The following is a 17,984-nucleotide window of genomic DNA, read 5'->3' on the forward strand; positions in this document are numbered from 1 at the left end:
CTTTCACGGTTACAAGAGTGCGCATGCGCTGACGTACATTGGCGCCATTTTAAATTTCGTACTTACTTACTTTTTCAGCCATTTTCGATCCACTGCAAGATGAAGGCCTCAGCATGATGTCTCCAAATGCCTCTGTTCAGCGCCTGTTGGTGCCAATTTTTCTCCCCATCTTTGACAAAGTTGTTTAATCGTAATTTAAAATGGGGCCCATGTCAATATGATGTGAGCACACAGCGCAGGCAGACGTGACGCAACAATACATGCGCATCTGAAAACACTGATGACGCAAAGTTCACTCGCAACAAGCGCTTGCAGCAACAAACGCTCTGCAACGCCGATACATGCATTGATAGGAGACCAATATATATTTGCAATCAGACAAGGGCTAGTGCAGTTGCAGAGTCTACAAAGCAGTCGAATTGGAATTCAGCTCTAATTAATTTTTCGACGGTATAGAAAAATAAATTGTCAACATGCGTGAAATCGTCCACGTTCAAGCTGGCCAGTGCGGCAACCAAATCGGTGCTAAGGTAGGTTTTTATAACAAACATTTTGTTATCTTTTTTTATTGGAAATTAGAATGTGAGATATTTTAATTTGATTTCAATGAGTGACAGGATACATTATTATTTCAGATGTGAGTTTCGACAGTTTTATCTTTGTTCCTGTAGCTCGATCTTCTTTTTTCCAGTGTGTGTTTGCATATATTTCAATCAAATAAGATTATTTCGATAACAATTTATCATGAGGTACTTTATAGTGATTATGTTAACTGATTATTAGGAAGCCGTCTTGACAAGCGTTAATTCGTCACAATTTTCCCTAGTATCTTAACAGTTTAATATTCTCAGTTTCGTATCTGCACGACACTTTCTTAATCTTAATGACCGAATGGGCAACTGTAACCAAGGTAACAGGTTTCTTAGCTATTGTAAATTAATCCGTTGTTAGGGTGAGATGTAATATGTAGCTTTTGAACTTGTACCAATATCTTAACAAAAAATGATAGTTTTATTCTTCTTTTTTTTTGCAATAGTGTCTACACACTTTCACGGTTACAAGGGTGCTCGTGTGCCGACATGGGTGCCACTTTAAATTGCGAGTAGGCCCTAACGCCATTTTAAATTTTAATTAACCATTGCGAGTAAACTTTTATTTGATGCAACATACATGCGAAGCGCATGTTTCGATATGACAACAATGACAATTTATTCTCATGTCACCCGCATTGGGGGTAGACTACTGGAGAAGTTTACAATCAGTTTGAATTTGTCAGTTTAACACTGTACAATAAACAATTCAAATCGAATTAATGTTAATCAATAAAATATTATCATCGACATTAGTGAGAAAAATTATGATGATAATAATAATAATAACAATATTTATAGTCTAATGATAATAATAATATTGATGATAAAAAATCAAAACAATAATAATAATTACAACGATAATCAATGACAGAATTAATGGAAACAATTAAAAAAGAAAGTTACTGGCACCAGTAAATTGTTATTTAAATAATGAATTACTGATAATATTCTTGAGATCAAGTTAATAATTTGATATTATGATGTAGGCGCGCAGCGCAGGCAGTGACGCAACAATACATGCGCGTCTGAAAACATTTATGACGCAATATTAACTCGCAAATTTAAATTCAATGCATTCAATGCAATTCAATTCATTTATTTTTAAACGGCGGCCTTAATTGTGAAGGGGTGTATTGCTTGCACCACTTCTCCATGACGCCACGTTACTATTTTTGTAGCGTTTGCCATAAAAAGCATGGTGTCGCAAAACGTGTAAAATCCAAGGCTGAAACTTGCCAAATCTTGATAAAATTGTCTAGCTTACAGGCACACCCTAAGTTGAGTATATGGATTTAATGGTAATCGTAAAACCATGCATGAAGTCTTTCGTCTACGGCTGATTGTCAACGAAAGGGAATTAAGTCTTTTGTTAATTCCGTTTGATGCTACGGCAGGCAGCCAGTGAAAACGAATTCGTTTGATAAAATTAAGGAAATGCAAGCATTACTTTAAATAAACAGAACTTTGTCATTCCTTGCTCATTTTTCCTGATTGAGGTGTCATATGAAAGGGCAGAAACTCAACTTTCTAGAAATGTAATTTTCTCTTTGAAATTCAGATGCCGTCCGCCAAATGACTTTTTGGTTTCCTCGTTTCAAATTGATTTTGATCACTCATGCGTGGAAAATGCATCATATGATTTGCATCAAATGAAAGAAGAAGATCTAAGCTTTACAAATATGTGTCATTTATTGATTATAATTGTGATTGAGTTATGATAAAACATCGATAATTCTCGGTTTCGTTTTTTTTCTGGGATGCACTATATATATATATATAATTTAGACATCTTTCCGAAATCATACCTAGGGGAGGAATAACAATAGTTCCTTTCATAATCGTGTCATTTTGTCGAGAAACTATTTGGAAGTACGATTGAAAAAATCAAATACATTTGATTTTTACATGATTCGACCATTCTAATCAATATGGATGTTTAATTTTTTGAGCATTCATAAAAAGCGAAATGGGAATTTAAAAAATTCAACAACGACTCAACAAAATTTTCGTACACCGCAGTTTTGGGAGGTGATCTCAGATGAACACGGCATCGACCCGACTGGTACCTACCATGGCGACTCTGATCTCCAGCTCGAGCGTATCAACGTATACTTCAATGAGGCTACCGGCGGCAAGTACGTTCCACGGGCCGTGCTCGTCGATCTTGAGCCAGGCACCATGGACTCGGTCAGATCTGGTCCCTTTGGTCAGATCTTCAGACCAGACAACTTCGTATTTGGTCAGAGCGGGGCAGGTAACAACTGGGCCAAGGGACATTACACAGAGGGCGCTGAACTGGTGGACTCTGTCCTAGATGTTGTCCGCAAAGAAGCTGAAAGCTGTGACTGTATTCAGGTATGTAATTCCTCTACCTCTCATTCGAATACTAATTTTCTCGATATATTTTCAATCAGATGATGAATTGTTCAATTGTCATAAGTTTTGGTCAAACAAACATTTCTCTACCCGTTTATCAGTGGAAAATACGGGTTGCAAGGACCGATTGTGTAGTCAATATACATCCCAAAATCCGGGAAGTGAAATATTCATCAACATAACTTAAAAGACCTTTAGAGTAAGCAGCAACAGATCTTAAATTCGTAATCCATGTAATACAATAAACAAAGTTTCGTGCGTCGTGACATAAATAAACTTGAGATTATTACCATGATTACTTCATCGTCCTCTGTTCTACAGGGATTTCAACTGACGCATTCACTAGGAGGTGGAACCGGCTCTGGTATGGGAACCCTGCTCATCAGTAAGATCCGTGAGGAGTACCCTGACAGAATCATGGTGACCTTCAGCGTTGTTCCATCACCCAAGGTTTCAGACACCGTCGTCGAACCTTACAACGCCACCCTGTCCGTTCATCAACTGGTAGAAAACACCGATGAGACGTTCTGCATCGACAACGAAGCCCTGTACGACATTTGCTTCCGGACACTGAAACTGACCACTCCGACATATGGCGATCTGAATCACTTGGTGTCCGCAACCATGAGTGGCGTCACAACCTGCCTCAGATTCCCTGGACAGTTGAATGCAGATCTGCGTAAGCTGGCTGTTAACATGGTGCCGTTCCCACGTCTTCACTTCTTCATTCCTAGTTTTGCTCCACTAACCAGCCGTGGAAGCCAGCAATACCGTGCCTTGACTGTTCCAGAGCTCACACAGCAGATGTTCGATGCCAAGAACATGATGGCCGCCTGCGATCCTCGCCACGGTCGCTACCTGACTGTCGCCGCCATGTTCCGTGGTCGTATGTCCATGAAGGAGGTCGACGAACAGATGCTCAACGTTCAGAACAAGAACAGTAGCTACTTCGTCGAATGGATCCCCAACAACGTCAAAACCGCTGTCTGTGACATCCCACCAAGAGGTCTTAAGATGTCCGCCACCTTCATCGCCAACAACACCGCCATCCAGGAGCTCTTCAAGCGTATCTCTGAGCAGTTCACAGCCATGTTCAGACGAAAGGCCTTCCTTCATTGGTACACTGGTGAGGGAATGGACGAGATGGAGTTCACTGAGGCTGAGAGCAACATGAATGACTTGGTGTCCGAGTACCAGCAGTACCAGGACGCCACCGCCGAAGAGGAGGGCGAATTCGAAGAGGAAGAGGAAGAGGATCTCGAACAGTGAATCCCAACGAAAACTTAAATTCTATAACAAACAAAAAAACTAATCCACAATATCCACACATCACTTATATAACGACCACATCATCAGAATGAAGACAAAATAGCACATGAACTGCACCAGTTTTATCATTATTGTTATTATTTGTATTATCATTATTATTATTATGATTATTATCATTATTATCAATGTACAGACACAATACATCATGGAAAAAGAACAATAGCCACTAGTAATTAGTTATCATCCAATACAAATTCCAACGAGACGTCACAAGTCATAAGAAGAAGTTTGTTCCTTCAATGCCTTAAAAATGCTGAATAAACTTTAGAGTTAAAACAATGAAAAAGACTCAGCTAAATCTAAATAACAAGTACATTTCTCAAAAACCAAGAACGCATTTAAGACTTCCACTTGTTTTTGTTTAGTTATTGAAGTAGTTGATTGTCACTGTGCAGTTATTCAGCGTGAATGGTGTTTGCTGAACTTGCATTCTGCGACTGTGCTTGCTTGTAGTTAGTAGTGCTCCTGTTTGTAATGATTCCTGCGGCAGAGGCACTTGAAGAAGCTCTATTGATGTTCATATCCAATGGTTACAGAATATTATTTCCTGGATCCAAACAGATGATATAAATGTGCCCCTAGACAAGCACATGACAACCTCAAGAGTCAATATTATAGGGACAATAATTGCGTTTGTAATGCGGAGGTCTATTTTCAGGTTAAAACTGTGTGATATTATATTTTCATGTGAGGCTGTACCAGATCTTTTTTAATAAAGCTGGAGAAACTATGTGTAATATAATTCATCTGAGACTTTAAATGATACTATACATAGCAAACAAACCAAAGATCAATGTTTTTACGTGTTATTTCATAGTTGGTGCATAATTATTGCATAATGCTTGTACAAAGAATGTAAAAAGAGGAAGCCCATAGCTTGAATGTTAAAGTTTATAAATGGAAACTGATCTGTCGTGTAAATAATTATATCTTTCAGGTATCTGATGATCTCTTTAGATATGCATTACTATATTATGTCTATTTTGAGATGTAGATTAATTTTAGTCAATCACAAGTCTTTACGAGACAGTTCCTGTGCCTATATTTTTTTCTAGTTTTAATAATAGAACAGAAATTCAAGGAAACCAAAAAGTCAATTGGCGGGCGATATCTGAATTTCGAAGAAAAAATCACATTTCTAAAAAGTTCAGTTTCTGCCTCAATCAGGAAAAATGAGCAAGGAATAACAAAGTTCTGTTTGTTTAATGTGATGCTTGCATTTCCATAATTTGATTTTAAAAGTTCGTTTTCACTGGCTGCCTGCCGTAGCAGCAAGCAGAATTGACAAAAGACTTTACCGTTTCATTGACAATCAGCCATTCATGAAGTCTTTCGTCTTTCGTTTGTGAACCAGCTGGAACCTTCCTTGTAAGACACTACATGTTCACCCCTTCCTCCTTCGACCCCGCCCCCCATCTCTCTCTCTCTCTCTTTCTCTCTCTCTTCTCTCTCTCTCTCTCTCTCTCTCTCTCTCTCTTTCTCTCTCTCTTCTCTCTCTCTCTCTCTCTCTCTCTCTCTCTCTATTTTTTGTCTCTCTCCCCTCTCTCTCTATTCCATCTCTGTATTTATTCATCATATATATATTTATTTATCTTATTTATTTATTTTTCACTGGTTGGATGGGACGCCTTGATCACCACGAGTGTTGTTTTCATAGGGGTCCACTCACACACCCGTTTTTGTTCTTCTTTTGTTTTGTTTTTTGTTTTATATATTATGTAACAAACGTACTATGTAAAGAGAACCTTAATTACAAGCATAATACTTCCAAGGTTTCCTCCTCATTACTGCAGATTATTGTTAGCATCATTTGTATCTAATTACTTGCCATCAAATCGTTATATTTTACTGTTGTATCTATCGATTATATGTACATGTTTTCTTACCTCGTATGCCTTACTTTGTAAATTCTTTTCATATGCAGTGTTAATGTGAAAACAAAACCTAAATAAATAAAAACATTAACAATTAAAGAAATGAAACAATACAATCAGAAATGAAATATACACAAATAAAATGCAATGAACATAATATGAAAATTAAGAGCAGAAAATCAAAGAGAAATACACATAGGAATATAATATATACACAAATAACCCTACATACACCACTCGCGTGAAAGGTCTAGTCCCTCCTTGGATTTTTGGTCTGTAGTGCTCTTCACATTCTCCTTCGTTGTCTTTCATATTTTGGACATGATAATAAAAATTGCTCAATTGTTTCTATCGTTTAGCATTCTACACATAATCCAGTGTCGTGTTTTCTAATTAAATATTTATAGTAATTCAGGTTACATTTACCAAGCCTGAATTGGTGGATTAATCTTTCATCCTTTCGGTTCAAACCGAATGGAGAAATTGTGTGTGGTAGGTTTTAAAGCTATGTTGATACCGAATACCCGCCGTTACGATTGTTTTTTCTTCAATTATGTAATACTTGACAGTAATTGATGATTCGTTAACGTGTTGCGGAAAATTTGTTCGTATTCATTACGTAATCATTCTGTATACGCATGATGATAAGCATCTCTATGTTATTTTCATAGCACACAGTTTACTGTAATCAATGACGTATTCTGGATTAATTTCCGGGGGTGGGGCACAAGTTTGTGTAAACAATAGGGAGGGGGCATCTGTCCCCAGACTCGACCAATAGATGAAGATTCCTCCGGGATCCACCTCTAATAATTTAAAATACATGTATATGTTTAAAAAAATATATAATTCACGAAAGGATTTAAGAATTGTTTTTTCTTTGTAATGCAATTAATAATATGTTATTTTAATCCTCAGGAATGATCAAATCCACTCTTCAATGCTAACTGGATTTGCACAATGATACTCATTAACTATTTTAAACCTAGTCTGAAGCTCAGACTGTAATGATGTTAAGACCGAGTCTTTCATGCGGTATGGAAAGGTAGACTACAGTAATGTTGCCCTTCACCCTAAGTTATGCGGTTTAATGAATAACTAACTAGTACGGGGCTTTTTAATCCTACGAACACACTGAACCTTTAGTATCAGTTTTATGACCACATTAAAACTGGACTTCGGCTAGTTAGTTGAGGGTAGTCGGTCGTACAGGATATACGCATCGCAGACTCTACAGAGATTTTTTTCAGGTAAGTTCTTCATCATTCTGAATTCCTTTCGGGTTTAATTCAATTATTTTGCTTTATTCTCCATATATCACTTAAAATTTAGATCTCGAATAGTATAAATGAGATACATGACGCAGGAACAAATATTTAAAAGATAGACCCCGTAATTTACATTTCATGCAGCTGATGGGGCATATTGTCATGGCTAGGCGATGATCCGTTGCAACAATGGCTCCGGACTTTTTTGTTTTTTGTTTTTCCCCTTCAATTTTTCGTGTTTTTTTTTCATTCATTTTCAGGAACGTAGGGAGTATAACAATAACAAAGAATACAAGAAAACGAAATACAATTATTAATACAATAAAAGAAAAAACATCAATTAATGCGTGATGATTACCAAAAGAAACTACCAAGAAAATGCAAAAGACAAATCATGAGATCATAATTTAGGGTTAGGGTTAAACTTAGGTATAATGTTGGGTTCAGGGTAGAAGTTGAGAATTCGATTAGTGAAGAAAATGCGTAGGATCGAATCGTCGTACAACAGGATAAGCACCGGGTTTGGTATTCTATTGTAAGAATTCTCTTTTAATCAAGCTTCATCACAGATAACAGGGTTTCTGTATTTGGTGTAATGACGAAAAAAAGTTGTTCAATAATATGAGGGTGAAGGATATATTTATAATAATTTATCTGGTATTTATTTTAAAAAATGTTATGAGATAACAGTCAATTCTATTTTTATTTGTATCAAAAAAATATGAGAGAACCACCATTTTTAGTTTAATCACACTGCATAACTTACATAGCCATTTTCTACCACAGTAACCGTGTAATAGAAATATTAATTATAAAGGAATTTAAATAATAGAGTAGGTTGATCTTAAAATCATTTTACGGAAGAATATATCCATTTAATATGCACTGTGTTTAATTAGAAGACCATGGGAATATTAAGACAAGTGCTTTGCATAATATGTGTATTATAATTTCTATTCCTAAACCACATTGTTATAATTATATTTTGTGAAACATTCAACTAATATTTCGTTTTTTGTTCCTATATTATCGCAAACTTTCTAGAGAATTACACAGAGAATACAAACATGGCCGCCGCACCGAACTTTGACGCGGTAAGTACTTGTGCAAATTTTGCAAAGACCAATTAACTTGGTTTTTATGGCTTTAATGTGTATGACAATCAATGATTATGAGAATACCGAATATCTTTGTGTACTGTCATCCGCTACCATTCATTCTATTCTATAACCTACTCTTATACTCTGATATACAGTATGTTGAATCTGTTCTATACTCTATGCCCTGTGTTAATAATGTGCTAAATAAGAGTAACTATATATGTAAATGCAATTGTGTTCCAATGAATGAAAGGAACTTTATATATTATTGCTGAAAGCCTGAAAGTCAGTTGAGTTCTGGGCATGACGAAACATAAATTTTACATATTCAAACCACACCTCTACTGAATGTTTAATACTACAAATAAATCATAATTTGTCGGACGTATTTGGTAGGTATAAATCTGGGCAATGAGCAACAACAAAAAAATGAAGAAGAAAAAAGGAGCTTTTAGTCCCGACCGCGTACCGAGAAAAGGGGATGCACGGCTTTAATAAAATGTGATTTTCAGAATGTTTTGGTCAGTAAATTCGTAATTTGCCAAACCAAGCCCACCGATTATCATAATTGATTTAAGCCACTTTCTCTGCGAAATATATTTAATTTAATACAAGAACTCAAAATCTGCTGAAAATATAGATCATAATATATATGAGGCTTCACAAACATATGGGGCCACAGTATCCGGTGGAAGTGATCAACTGTTTTTAGTTCCTGGATGTGAAATGGGTGCATGCTTCTATGCTACTGCGATGTTTTTTTCCCAAGGGGAATGTATAAAACGTATTGGGACAGTTCATAAATGTTTCTTGTACCGTCACCATTTTTAATCTTTCACTTCACTCTAGCCCTGGGCCCCGTTGCACAAAACTTACCATTGATGGTAACTTTGCCATCAATGATAACTACCATGGAAACCTTGATTTTGATTGGCTGTTGAGCTACGTTACCATGGTAGTTGTCATTGGTGGCAGAGTTACCATCAATGGTAAGTTTTATGCAACAGGGCCCACTGAACTGAAGTAGATATAATGATAATGTACTCTCTTGCACAGATCGAGATGCAGCCGGGTCAGAAGGCGGAATGGATTACCAAACCAGACCCAAGCGAGGTCGTGGGATGCCCTCCCGGTCTCGAGTACCTTACCCAAGTCGATCAGATACTCGTTCACCAAATCGTCGAGATCTTCGAAGGTAATTAAATAATATTAATAATAATAGGCATTTATTATAGCGCCGTCTATCTAGACAATTCTATTCCGAGACGCACAAGAAAAATAGAAAGAATAAGAGAGTTAGGAAGAGTGTCATGTATAGTGCCACGTAACGACTGGTCTGCAACCACAGACTCTAATTTGACACTTTACCACAATCGTTTCTAAAGCCTCGAGCAGAGCCCAACCCTGTCAGTCTCTGGCTGTGTCAAGAGACAGCTAAAGTTCAGTGCCTATATAGGATGCCGTCACGTAGTCTCTCATGTCAGACACTGCTACGCGTAACGCCAGCAAACTACACGTAGATAACAATTCCAAATACATGGTATAAGGAGCATTATGATTTATAGCGGTAAAGGCTCTCGACTCTCCTACGGGAGGTCCTTGGTTCAATACGTGTTCAATACGTGTTCAGTGGTGTTTTGCCCTTATTCGTCCAATCCAAGTGTAAATAGGTAGGCCTACTTAATAGGAGAAAAGCTGGAAAAGAAGTATCAATTATGATGTAGACCGATGTGTATATCCTGGTGATATTACAACATTTTGCATGAACTTATTTAAATATGTTATTGAAAACTAGCCCAAAACTAGAATGACATTTGTGTCGCTTAACTTTATTGTGCAAATCTAGTGATATCGACACCCGCATTTCGGCAATGGCATGACGCATTGCGTCATTTCGCGCCGAATTCACCTTCAGCTTGATATATAGATACCTTGTTTGATACCTTTTACCTTCATATCACTGCCCCCCTCTCTCTCTCTCTCTCTCTCTCTCTCTCTCTCTCTCTCTCTCTCTCTCTCTCTCTCTCTCTCTCTCTCTCTCTCTCTCTCCTTTCTCTCTCTCTCGCCTTCTCTCTCCCTCTCTCTTCTCTCTCACTCTTAATTCTCCCTTCCCACTCTCTCTCTTCATCTTTCGCCTAGTCCTTCCTCCCTTACTTTTCCTCTTCCGTTTTATGTCTGTCTTTTGCATTAACTGTCTTTTCCTCCCCTTTCTATACATTTCTATACACTTGCGTGATCTGTATCTGCTTTCCAACCTCACTTAACCATATTCTATGCTTCTCGATGTCATTGTATTTTTTAGCCATAACAAACATTGAGATGAAGAACAAGTATGCAATCAAGAACTCTTTGGGTCAACAAATGTTTTATGCTTTCGAAGGTGAGTTTGATCAGTATTCTATTCATAGAGTATCCTTTCTTGTATAATTTCTAATATCACAAAGTTATCAAACGTCATGTTTCAAATATGTAAGAGCTCTCAATGATGTTTGTAGGCTAAATCCATGTTTATCGGAAACACAAAAACTCTATCCATTCTGTAGAATATGTGTAAAGTTTCTTATTTATATGAAACATGTAGCACCGTACATTATGGTATTTCAAGCAATATTTTCATTGATGTTTTTTAGATTATTTTAATCCATATTACTGGGTGGCTTTGATAATAGATGTTTTAAAAAATGAGGAAAATAATCAGATACAGATTTGTTTGTATTAAAAAAAAATACTTAATAAAAAATGAATGATGTTATCTTTGAAGGCTTCCATGGTGAGGATAAACTTGAGCGAGGTTTGCGGTTACAAAAATAAAGACTCGCACTATTCATGTAATTTGCACTAGACATCGGGACAGTCGCTTTTGTTTCGCTTTTAATTCAATTCTTCTTATGGATACGTATGCAGTTATATAATTATTCCAATACACAACTACTCAATCACAATACTCAAATAAACCTGCATTTTGCATTATAATGTTTAAGTAAAGATTGACAAATGGCGGCTCTTATTTTAATGTTTGCACACGGTTCTATACTCTTTGAAACTGCAATATGAATTTCCTACACTGAAGTTTCTTTTATTTTCCTTTTTTTGTTTAAACATATCTTACTTTCTCTCCGTAGAATCAAGCTTCTGTCATCGTTTCTGGTGCAAGCAGGGTAGGGGACTCGATATCCATGTCGTTGATAATGAACAAAAGGTTAGTAATTGTTAGTAGTGGATATGTCACTGGACTGTGAATCACATGATTCGCGGTTCGAGTCCCTCCGCAACACTGATGCCCTTTGGCAAGACAATAATCAAAATTTGCCACTTTTCACTCAGGGCCCCATTTCACAAAAACTTGGCATCAGTGACAAATGACGGTTGTTGCTACAAGCTAGGGAAATCCTTGCTTCTGATTGGTTCACTGATTTTTGTCATTTGTCATTGAAAAAAAAGCTTTGTGAAAGAGGTCCCAGGTGTTAAATAGGTACTCGGTAGGATGCGAACTCTAATGTGATTGGATTGGCATGGGTGCGCTTGTAAAATGGCGCCTTGCGGAATGCTAGCCAGGGAGTGGAGCGTTTACACTACCATGTGCGCAATAACAACTGAATCCAATAATTACAGCGACAATAGAAACCTAGTATTAAGCGCTATACACATATGACTATTATTTTTAGATATGATTAGCAACGAACTCAAAATCAAGGGATATGAATATGTATATTTTTTTTTCTTCAAATATAGTGTTGGTTTTTCTTTCTTATGTCTGTCTCGTAAAAAACAGCATTTGCTGAATGCAGGCACAACTGTTGTATTTGTTTAAACCGTTAATAAATAAAATATATCAAAACAAATATACCCTACTCATCACTTATTAGGAGGTGATGAAGATTGTTCGACCCTTCCAGTGCTGTGCTGGATGCTGCTGGTGCGCCGACACTGACTGTTGTTCTTTCGTCATTCAAGTAGAAGCACCGCCCGGTAACATCATCGGCTATGGGAAGCAGACGTGAGTATTCTCAGTCCCTACAAACAAAATACGGTCGTAAAGACTTTCGAAAAATAAAATCAACCTATGGCAAATTTAATAGCTTTCTGCTTCACCTTTTGAAATGTGCAAATTTTTGTCTCCTGATACAAATATATATTTATCCTACTGTAAACATGTTAGCCAAGTAATATTCATACTCTATCTGTAGGACAAAATTAGACAAAATTCCATTCTTTTTTAAATCATTATTATTTGTTTCTTTACTTCTAGAAAGAGTTGGTGGTACCCTCATCTGGACGTCCTCGATGCCGATAAGAACTCGATAATGAAGATCAGAGGACCTTGTTGCTTCTGCCAGACAGTATGCTGCAGGTGTGATATCGACTTTAAAGTAAGTGACATACCAATAAGGGGCCACAACCCCCCCCCCCCCCCCCCCCCCCCATCAAATGACAAAAAAAGGAACCAACGAGAGAAAAGGGTGAAAGAGCGAAGGGGAGGGGGCAAAATAAAAATAAGATGATTATTAAAGAAGGTAGAGAAAGGGAGGGAGTGTGAGAGAGGGGAGAGAGGGAGGGAAAGAGAGACAGAGGGAGAGGAGAGACATAGAGAGAAAGAGGCAGAGAGAGGGGTAGAGCGGAGGAGAATGAGAGAAGGAGAAGAGGAGGGGGAAATAAGAGTTTATGGAAGAGGAAGAGGGGCAATGAGGAGGAGAAGGGGGATGAGTTCGAACAGGAGGAAGAGGAGGGATAGGAGAAGGAGGAGAAAAAGGAGGAGGAGATAGATAGAGAGAGAGAGAGAGAGAGGGGGTGCAAAAATGAAGGGGGTGGGAGGAAGTGGAAGAGGAAAGAGGAGGAGAAGTAGAAAGAGCAGAGTGGCTGTGATTGCAATCATATCACATCCAAATTTATAATTTGAGTAAATGATATCTTGTTTTCTCTATTGCCATGGTTACCTACTAGGTGATGTCGAATGACTTGAAAGATGAATTAGGTGTGATTCAGAAACAATGGTCTGGTTGTATAAAGGAATGCTTCACCCGCGCTGATCACTTTGGTATGACTTGTAAGTATATTATCTTTTATCATCAACTTAAAGCCCCACTACACTAGTTATAGCTACTTGCGCCCTCTATATAGCAAATAATACCTAATCGTTGACCATTGTTATGTAAATTGAGAGCTGATCTGATGAGATAACCACCTGTCAGTGACCATGCAGGGAGGTATAATCCCCCCTGGCCAAACTAGTGCAATGGGGATTTAAATGCACCTTCCCCTAAAATAAACTTGGTTGGTTGGTTTTACCTGACTGCTAAGAAAGCATGTGCTTGTAAGTAGGCAGCCAGGGGACCGACGACTTTAAGTCCCCTCCGAGGTACTTGGTAATCAGAATTAATGCCTTACCAAAGGGCACCAGTACATCGACTTGGTTTCGAACCCGGGACCTCCCAGTTACGAGACCCCTGATATACCACTGAGCTATCGCGCCTCACTTAAAACAATTTAACCTAGGTGTTTATTTAGAGGAAAGACACAAACAGATCTTAATATCTTTGGGTACGTTTAAGCTCAACTTTTTCTGGCCAGAATGAGGCATTTGTTACGCGTTTTAGTTAAAAACACGGTTGCGTCCTTTCTCATTTTTGTAGAATCACAGAAAAACGGCGATTCTGGGGAAGCATAAACGCACAATCGTTATTTTGTAAACGCGTTTAAATGGGGTCAACGTAGCATGCGCAGTGTAGACTCTGCACTGCACTTCTCTGGCTCCTCCAGGCATGATTCTGGCTCTGAGCCAGAATCATGCCTGGAGGAGCCAGAGAAGTGAGCATAAACAGTACACCGTGGAACTGCGATTACGATGAGCGTTTACGATGAACGTTTCAAATCGCTCATTCTGCCTTCAAATTGAGCATAAACGTACCCTTAATCATGTTGGAGCAATTTCATGACTCTGCTATATAATTATTGGTGAAGACTTTTGAGAGGTCCTGAGTTCAATACTTGCCCGATGCTTGTAGAAGTTATATTGCCAACATCTGGGACCCGTTTCACAAAGCCTTTTTTCAATGGCAAATGGCAAAAAAAATCAGAAACAAATCTGCTGATAACCAATCAGAAGCAAGGATTTCACTAGCCTTATAACAAAAACTATCATTTGTCACTGATGACAAGTTTTGTGAAATGGGGCCCTGTCCTTCTCATCCAGATGCATCAATTGAGTGCCTGGCAATGATACGGTAATAATAATTGCAGTGCCGCAGGAAGAGCAGTATTATCCTGCTACAGTTTGTAAATAAGACTTATTCTTTTTCTTTGGAATACTCCTCAACGTCCCGTTAGGAACCAAATGAGGAGGATAAGGGGGTGCGCACTGTTGCTTATTTAGTTCTTATTGCTTGAGTCTTGGTTGCGGAAAAAAAAGTTGGTTGCTTGTAGTTTGAAGGTGTCGATGTTTGCGGTCCGTTAGATGTCTAGGGGGGTAGTGAGTTCCAGTCCTTGATGGTACGTGGAATATAAGAGTCCATCAATATTGACAACAATAACGACAAAATCTAGCACTTTATCCTTCAGACTATATCAGTCTCATCCTCTCTTTCTAAATTATGCTGTCATTGCAGTTCCTAAAGACCTTGATGTAAAAGCAAAGGCCACTCTCATTGGTGTTTTGTTCCTGATTGTAAGTATTAAATCCTCTAGAAAAATTAATGATTCTTGCGAGTTATTCATCGTTTTTTTTTAAAGATTGTTTGTTTCTTTATTTGTTTTAGTTTTTGTTGTTCTACTCTTACCTATTTTCACGTAATTTGCAATACATTCCTTGCATACCTAATTTGCATGATTTGTCCAGTTATTGATGCGATTTTTTTTTTAAACACTGAATATTTTAGTCATTGGAGTACGTCTGTTTTAGCTTTGCTTATGACGATCTTAATTTCCTACGTAACATTTCATCATGATCATGGTGATTATCTGTGTCAAAAAATCTTTTAAAAGATTTTACGTGAATGATGTGATGTAATAAGAAATGAACATCAATTCAAGAATAATTTTACTCTTATTGATTCGTTGGACTGTTTAAAAAAATCAAAATTCTTTTGATTTAATTTTGTATCGCTCTTACAGGAATTCATGCATTTCGAGCAACAAAACAACAGCGGCTAATTTGATTGGGAATATTTCAGAGAAAGTCTGCTTCCAGCTAGCATAGAACTCTACACTAATTATGGAAGACTGCGGGAATGACAAATGGAAGTGATTGGCGTAAATACAGCAGGCACAAGGGGGGCAAATACCCCCCTCCCCATCGAATAGTGAAGAAAAAGAAGGGGAAAAGACAATAAAGAGAGAAGGGAGACAGGGCGAGAAATAAGAGTACTTATAAATGCCCTAACTCTGCATGACTAATGTACGTGCTCACGGCACAAAAAGAAATTTAGGAACATGAAAATACACGCTGAAGTGAGACAAATTAAAAAATACAAGTAGATCTATACTGGGAATCAACTTCAATTTCAAAAAGATGAGTTTTGGGGACATTTTAAAAACGATGAACACTTGAAATAATAGTTAATAGTTATTTACAGAATAGGTCCCAATATACAAGGTATAATAATTTTGATTCATCTCTTTCCAAGGTTGAATGCGGAATTCCGCAGGGATCCATACTCGGTCCCTTGTTATTTTTGCTGTACATTAATGATTTGTGTAATGTTACTTCATTTTTTCATTTCGTTTATTTGCTGATGATACCAATATCATTTCCTCACATAAAGACTTTAATACGCTCCTACATAAGACTAGCGAAGAGTTAGGCAAAATAGTTGACTGGTTTGATTCCAATAAGTTAGTAATTAATCATGACAAAACATGTATTTTGTATTTCTCTAAACCTAATATTAAGTTTCCTCCTCATACAATCAAAGTGAAAATTAATGATATATACTTGAATGTTTCTGACTCCGTGAAATTTCTTGGAGTTTTATTGGACAATCAACTTACTTTTCAAAACCATCGTATGTACATTCTAAAAAAGATCTCTAAAAATGTCGGAATTATCTGTAAATTGCGTTCTATTCTACCCAAAAAACATTTATTCATGCTATATAATTCACTTATAATTCCTTTTATCCATTATTGTAACATTACCTAGGCCAACGTTGGGAAAAGCAAATTAGAACAATTTCATAAACTGCAGAAAAAAGCCTTACGCATTTGTACAAAGTCACCTTATTTAGCGCCATCTCGCCCCCTCTTTATTTAATTAAAAACACTTAATATTTATCACATATATGAATTTAAAGTCGCAGTACTGATGTATTATGTCAAACATAAAATGGCCTTAGCCAATACAATTAATTTGTTTAACTTTAATAATGATTTTCATCAGTATTACACACGTTCAGCTTCCCAATTTCACCTTCCATTAACTTCTAATAAGCAAATGTATAATTCTTTTAAACATGTAGGACCGAAGATTTTTAATAATTTAAATACAAACATTCGTCCATGTTCAACAACCTCCTTCAAAGCCTTACTTAAAAGTCACTTTATTCATAAATATACTTCTTGATTTTCGTATATCTTTTTCATAAGTTTACCTCATATATGTACACTGTACATGTAATCTCTCTTTCTCCTTCCCTTTTCTTGGGTGAGTGTGTGTGTTTGTGTGTGTGTGTGTTGGATGTGTCCGCTTGTGATTATTATTAATGTTTTACTTATATTTTGTTAATTTTGTCAAAGGGGCACCAGTCCACAAGATCCTGATCTTTTTTGGTTGCCCCTAACGATATGTTAATTTTACACATGTATATGATTATGTCAATATGTTTAAAAGCATTGTTCTATTTTCTTTTATATCGTTGAATAAAGATGAATTGAATTGATTATTACGAATGTATTATCGGCAAAAGACCAACCCACCCCACCACTACAATGTCTTAGTCTTTAGGAACAACAAGCAATTTTGAATTTGATGATCTTAGGCGTCTGGGAGGAGTGAAAGTGAGACTGATCCATGTATACAGTCGGAAAAAGGGGCATTCATTACCATATTAATTTCATCTTGAACGTATCCTGTGTATATTGTATTTTTGTAAACAATAACCATGCACTGATCTTTCAACATTGTATACGATTATTTACGAAGAGAATAATCCATTTATGCAGATGTGAACAGTATTTGTTTCAACGTGGAAGGCTTAATTTGCTATTAAAACATATTTTGGAAAGTGTGTATACCTATTAAATTTATGAACAAGAAAAAAGTGAAATAAATGGTAGATGAAAGTATCTTGCATGAATTTGGAGAGGTGTGTGTAAGAGAGGTAGAGAGGGAGAGGGAGAGAGAGAGAGAGAGAGAGAGAAATATTAAGAATTGTAGTAGGACAGAGAGATGAACAAAATATGAGAAAGAGGGCAGTACTGTATCAGCATAGGGTTAAAGGGGCACGTTCCCGC

General features: G+C 37.1%; 2 protein-coding genes across 2 annotated transcripts; both read left to right on the forward strand.

Moving 5' to 3' along the window:
- The first annotated feature begins 272 nt into the window (after positions 1-272).
- LOC593362 (tubulin beta-4B chain) lies at positions 273-4,624 on the forward strand. Its single transcript, XM_011670502.2, has 3 exons — positions 273-530; positions 2,613-2,948; positions 3,291-4,624. The coding sequence occupies exons 1-3, from the start codon at positions 474-476 to the stop codon at positions 4,236-4,238; spliced, it is 1,341 nt and encodes a 446-aa protein (XP_011668804.2). The 5' UTR covers positions 273-473; the 3' UTR covers positions 4,239-4,624.
- A 2,703-nt stretch (positions 4,625-7,327) lies between these two features.
- Positions 7,328-16,595, forward strand: LOC755959 (phospholipid scramblase 1). Its single transcript, XM_001192834.4, has 10 exons — positions 7,328-7,422; positions 8,485-8,534; positions 9,597-9,735; positions 10,843-10,920; positions 11,663-11,739; positions 12,407-12,537; positions 12,790-12,910; positions 13,482-13,584; positions 15,143-15,201; positions 15,648-16,595. Exons 2-10 carry the CDS (start codon positions 8,508-8,510, stop codon positions 15,684-15,686), a joined length of 774 nt encoding a protein of 257 aa, XP_001192834.1. The 5' UTR covers positions 7,328-7,422; positions 8,485-8,507; the 3' UTR covers positions 15,687-16,595.
- The last annotated feature ends 1,389 nt before the right edge of the window (positions 16,596-17,984 follow it).

Source organism: Strongylocentrotus purpuratus, unplaced genomic scaffold (genome assembly GCF_000002235.5).
Source record: "Strongylocentrotus purpuratus isolate Spur 01 unplaced genomic scaffold, Spur_5.0 spur5_scaffold_16, whole genome shotgun sequence".
In the NCBI taxonomy this organism is placed as follows: Eukaryota; Metazoa; Echinodermata; class Echinoidea; order Camarodonta; family Strongylocentrotidae; genus Strongylocentrotus; species Strongylocentrotus purpuratus.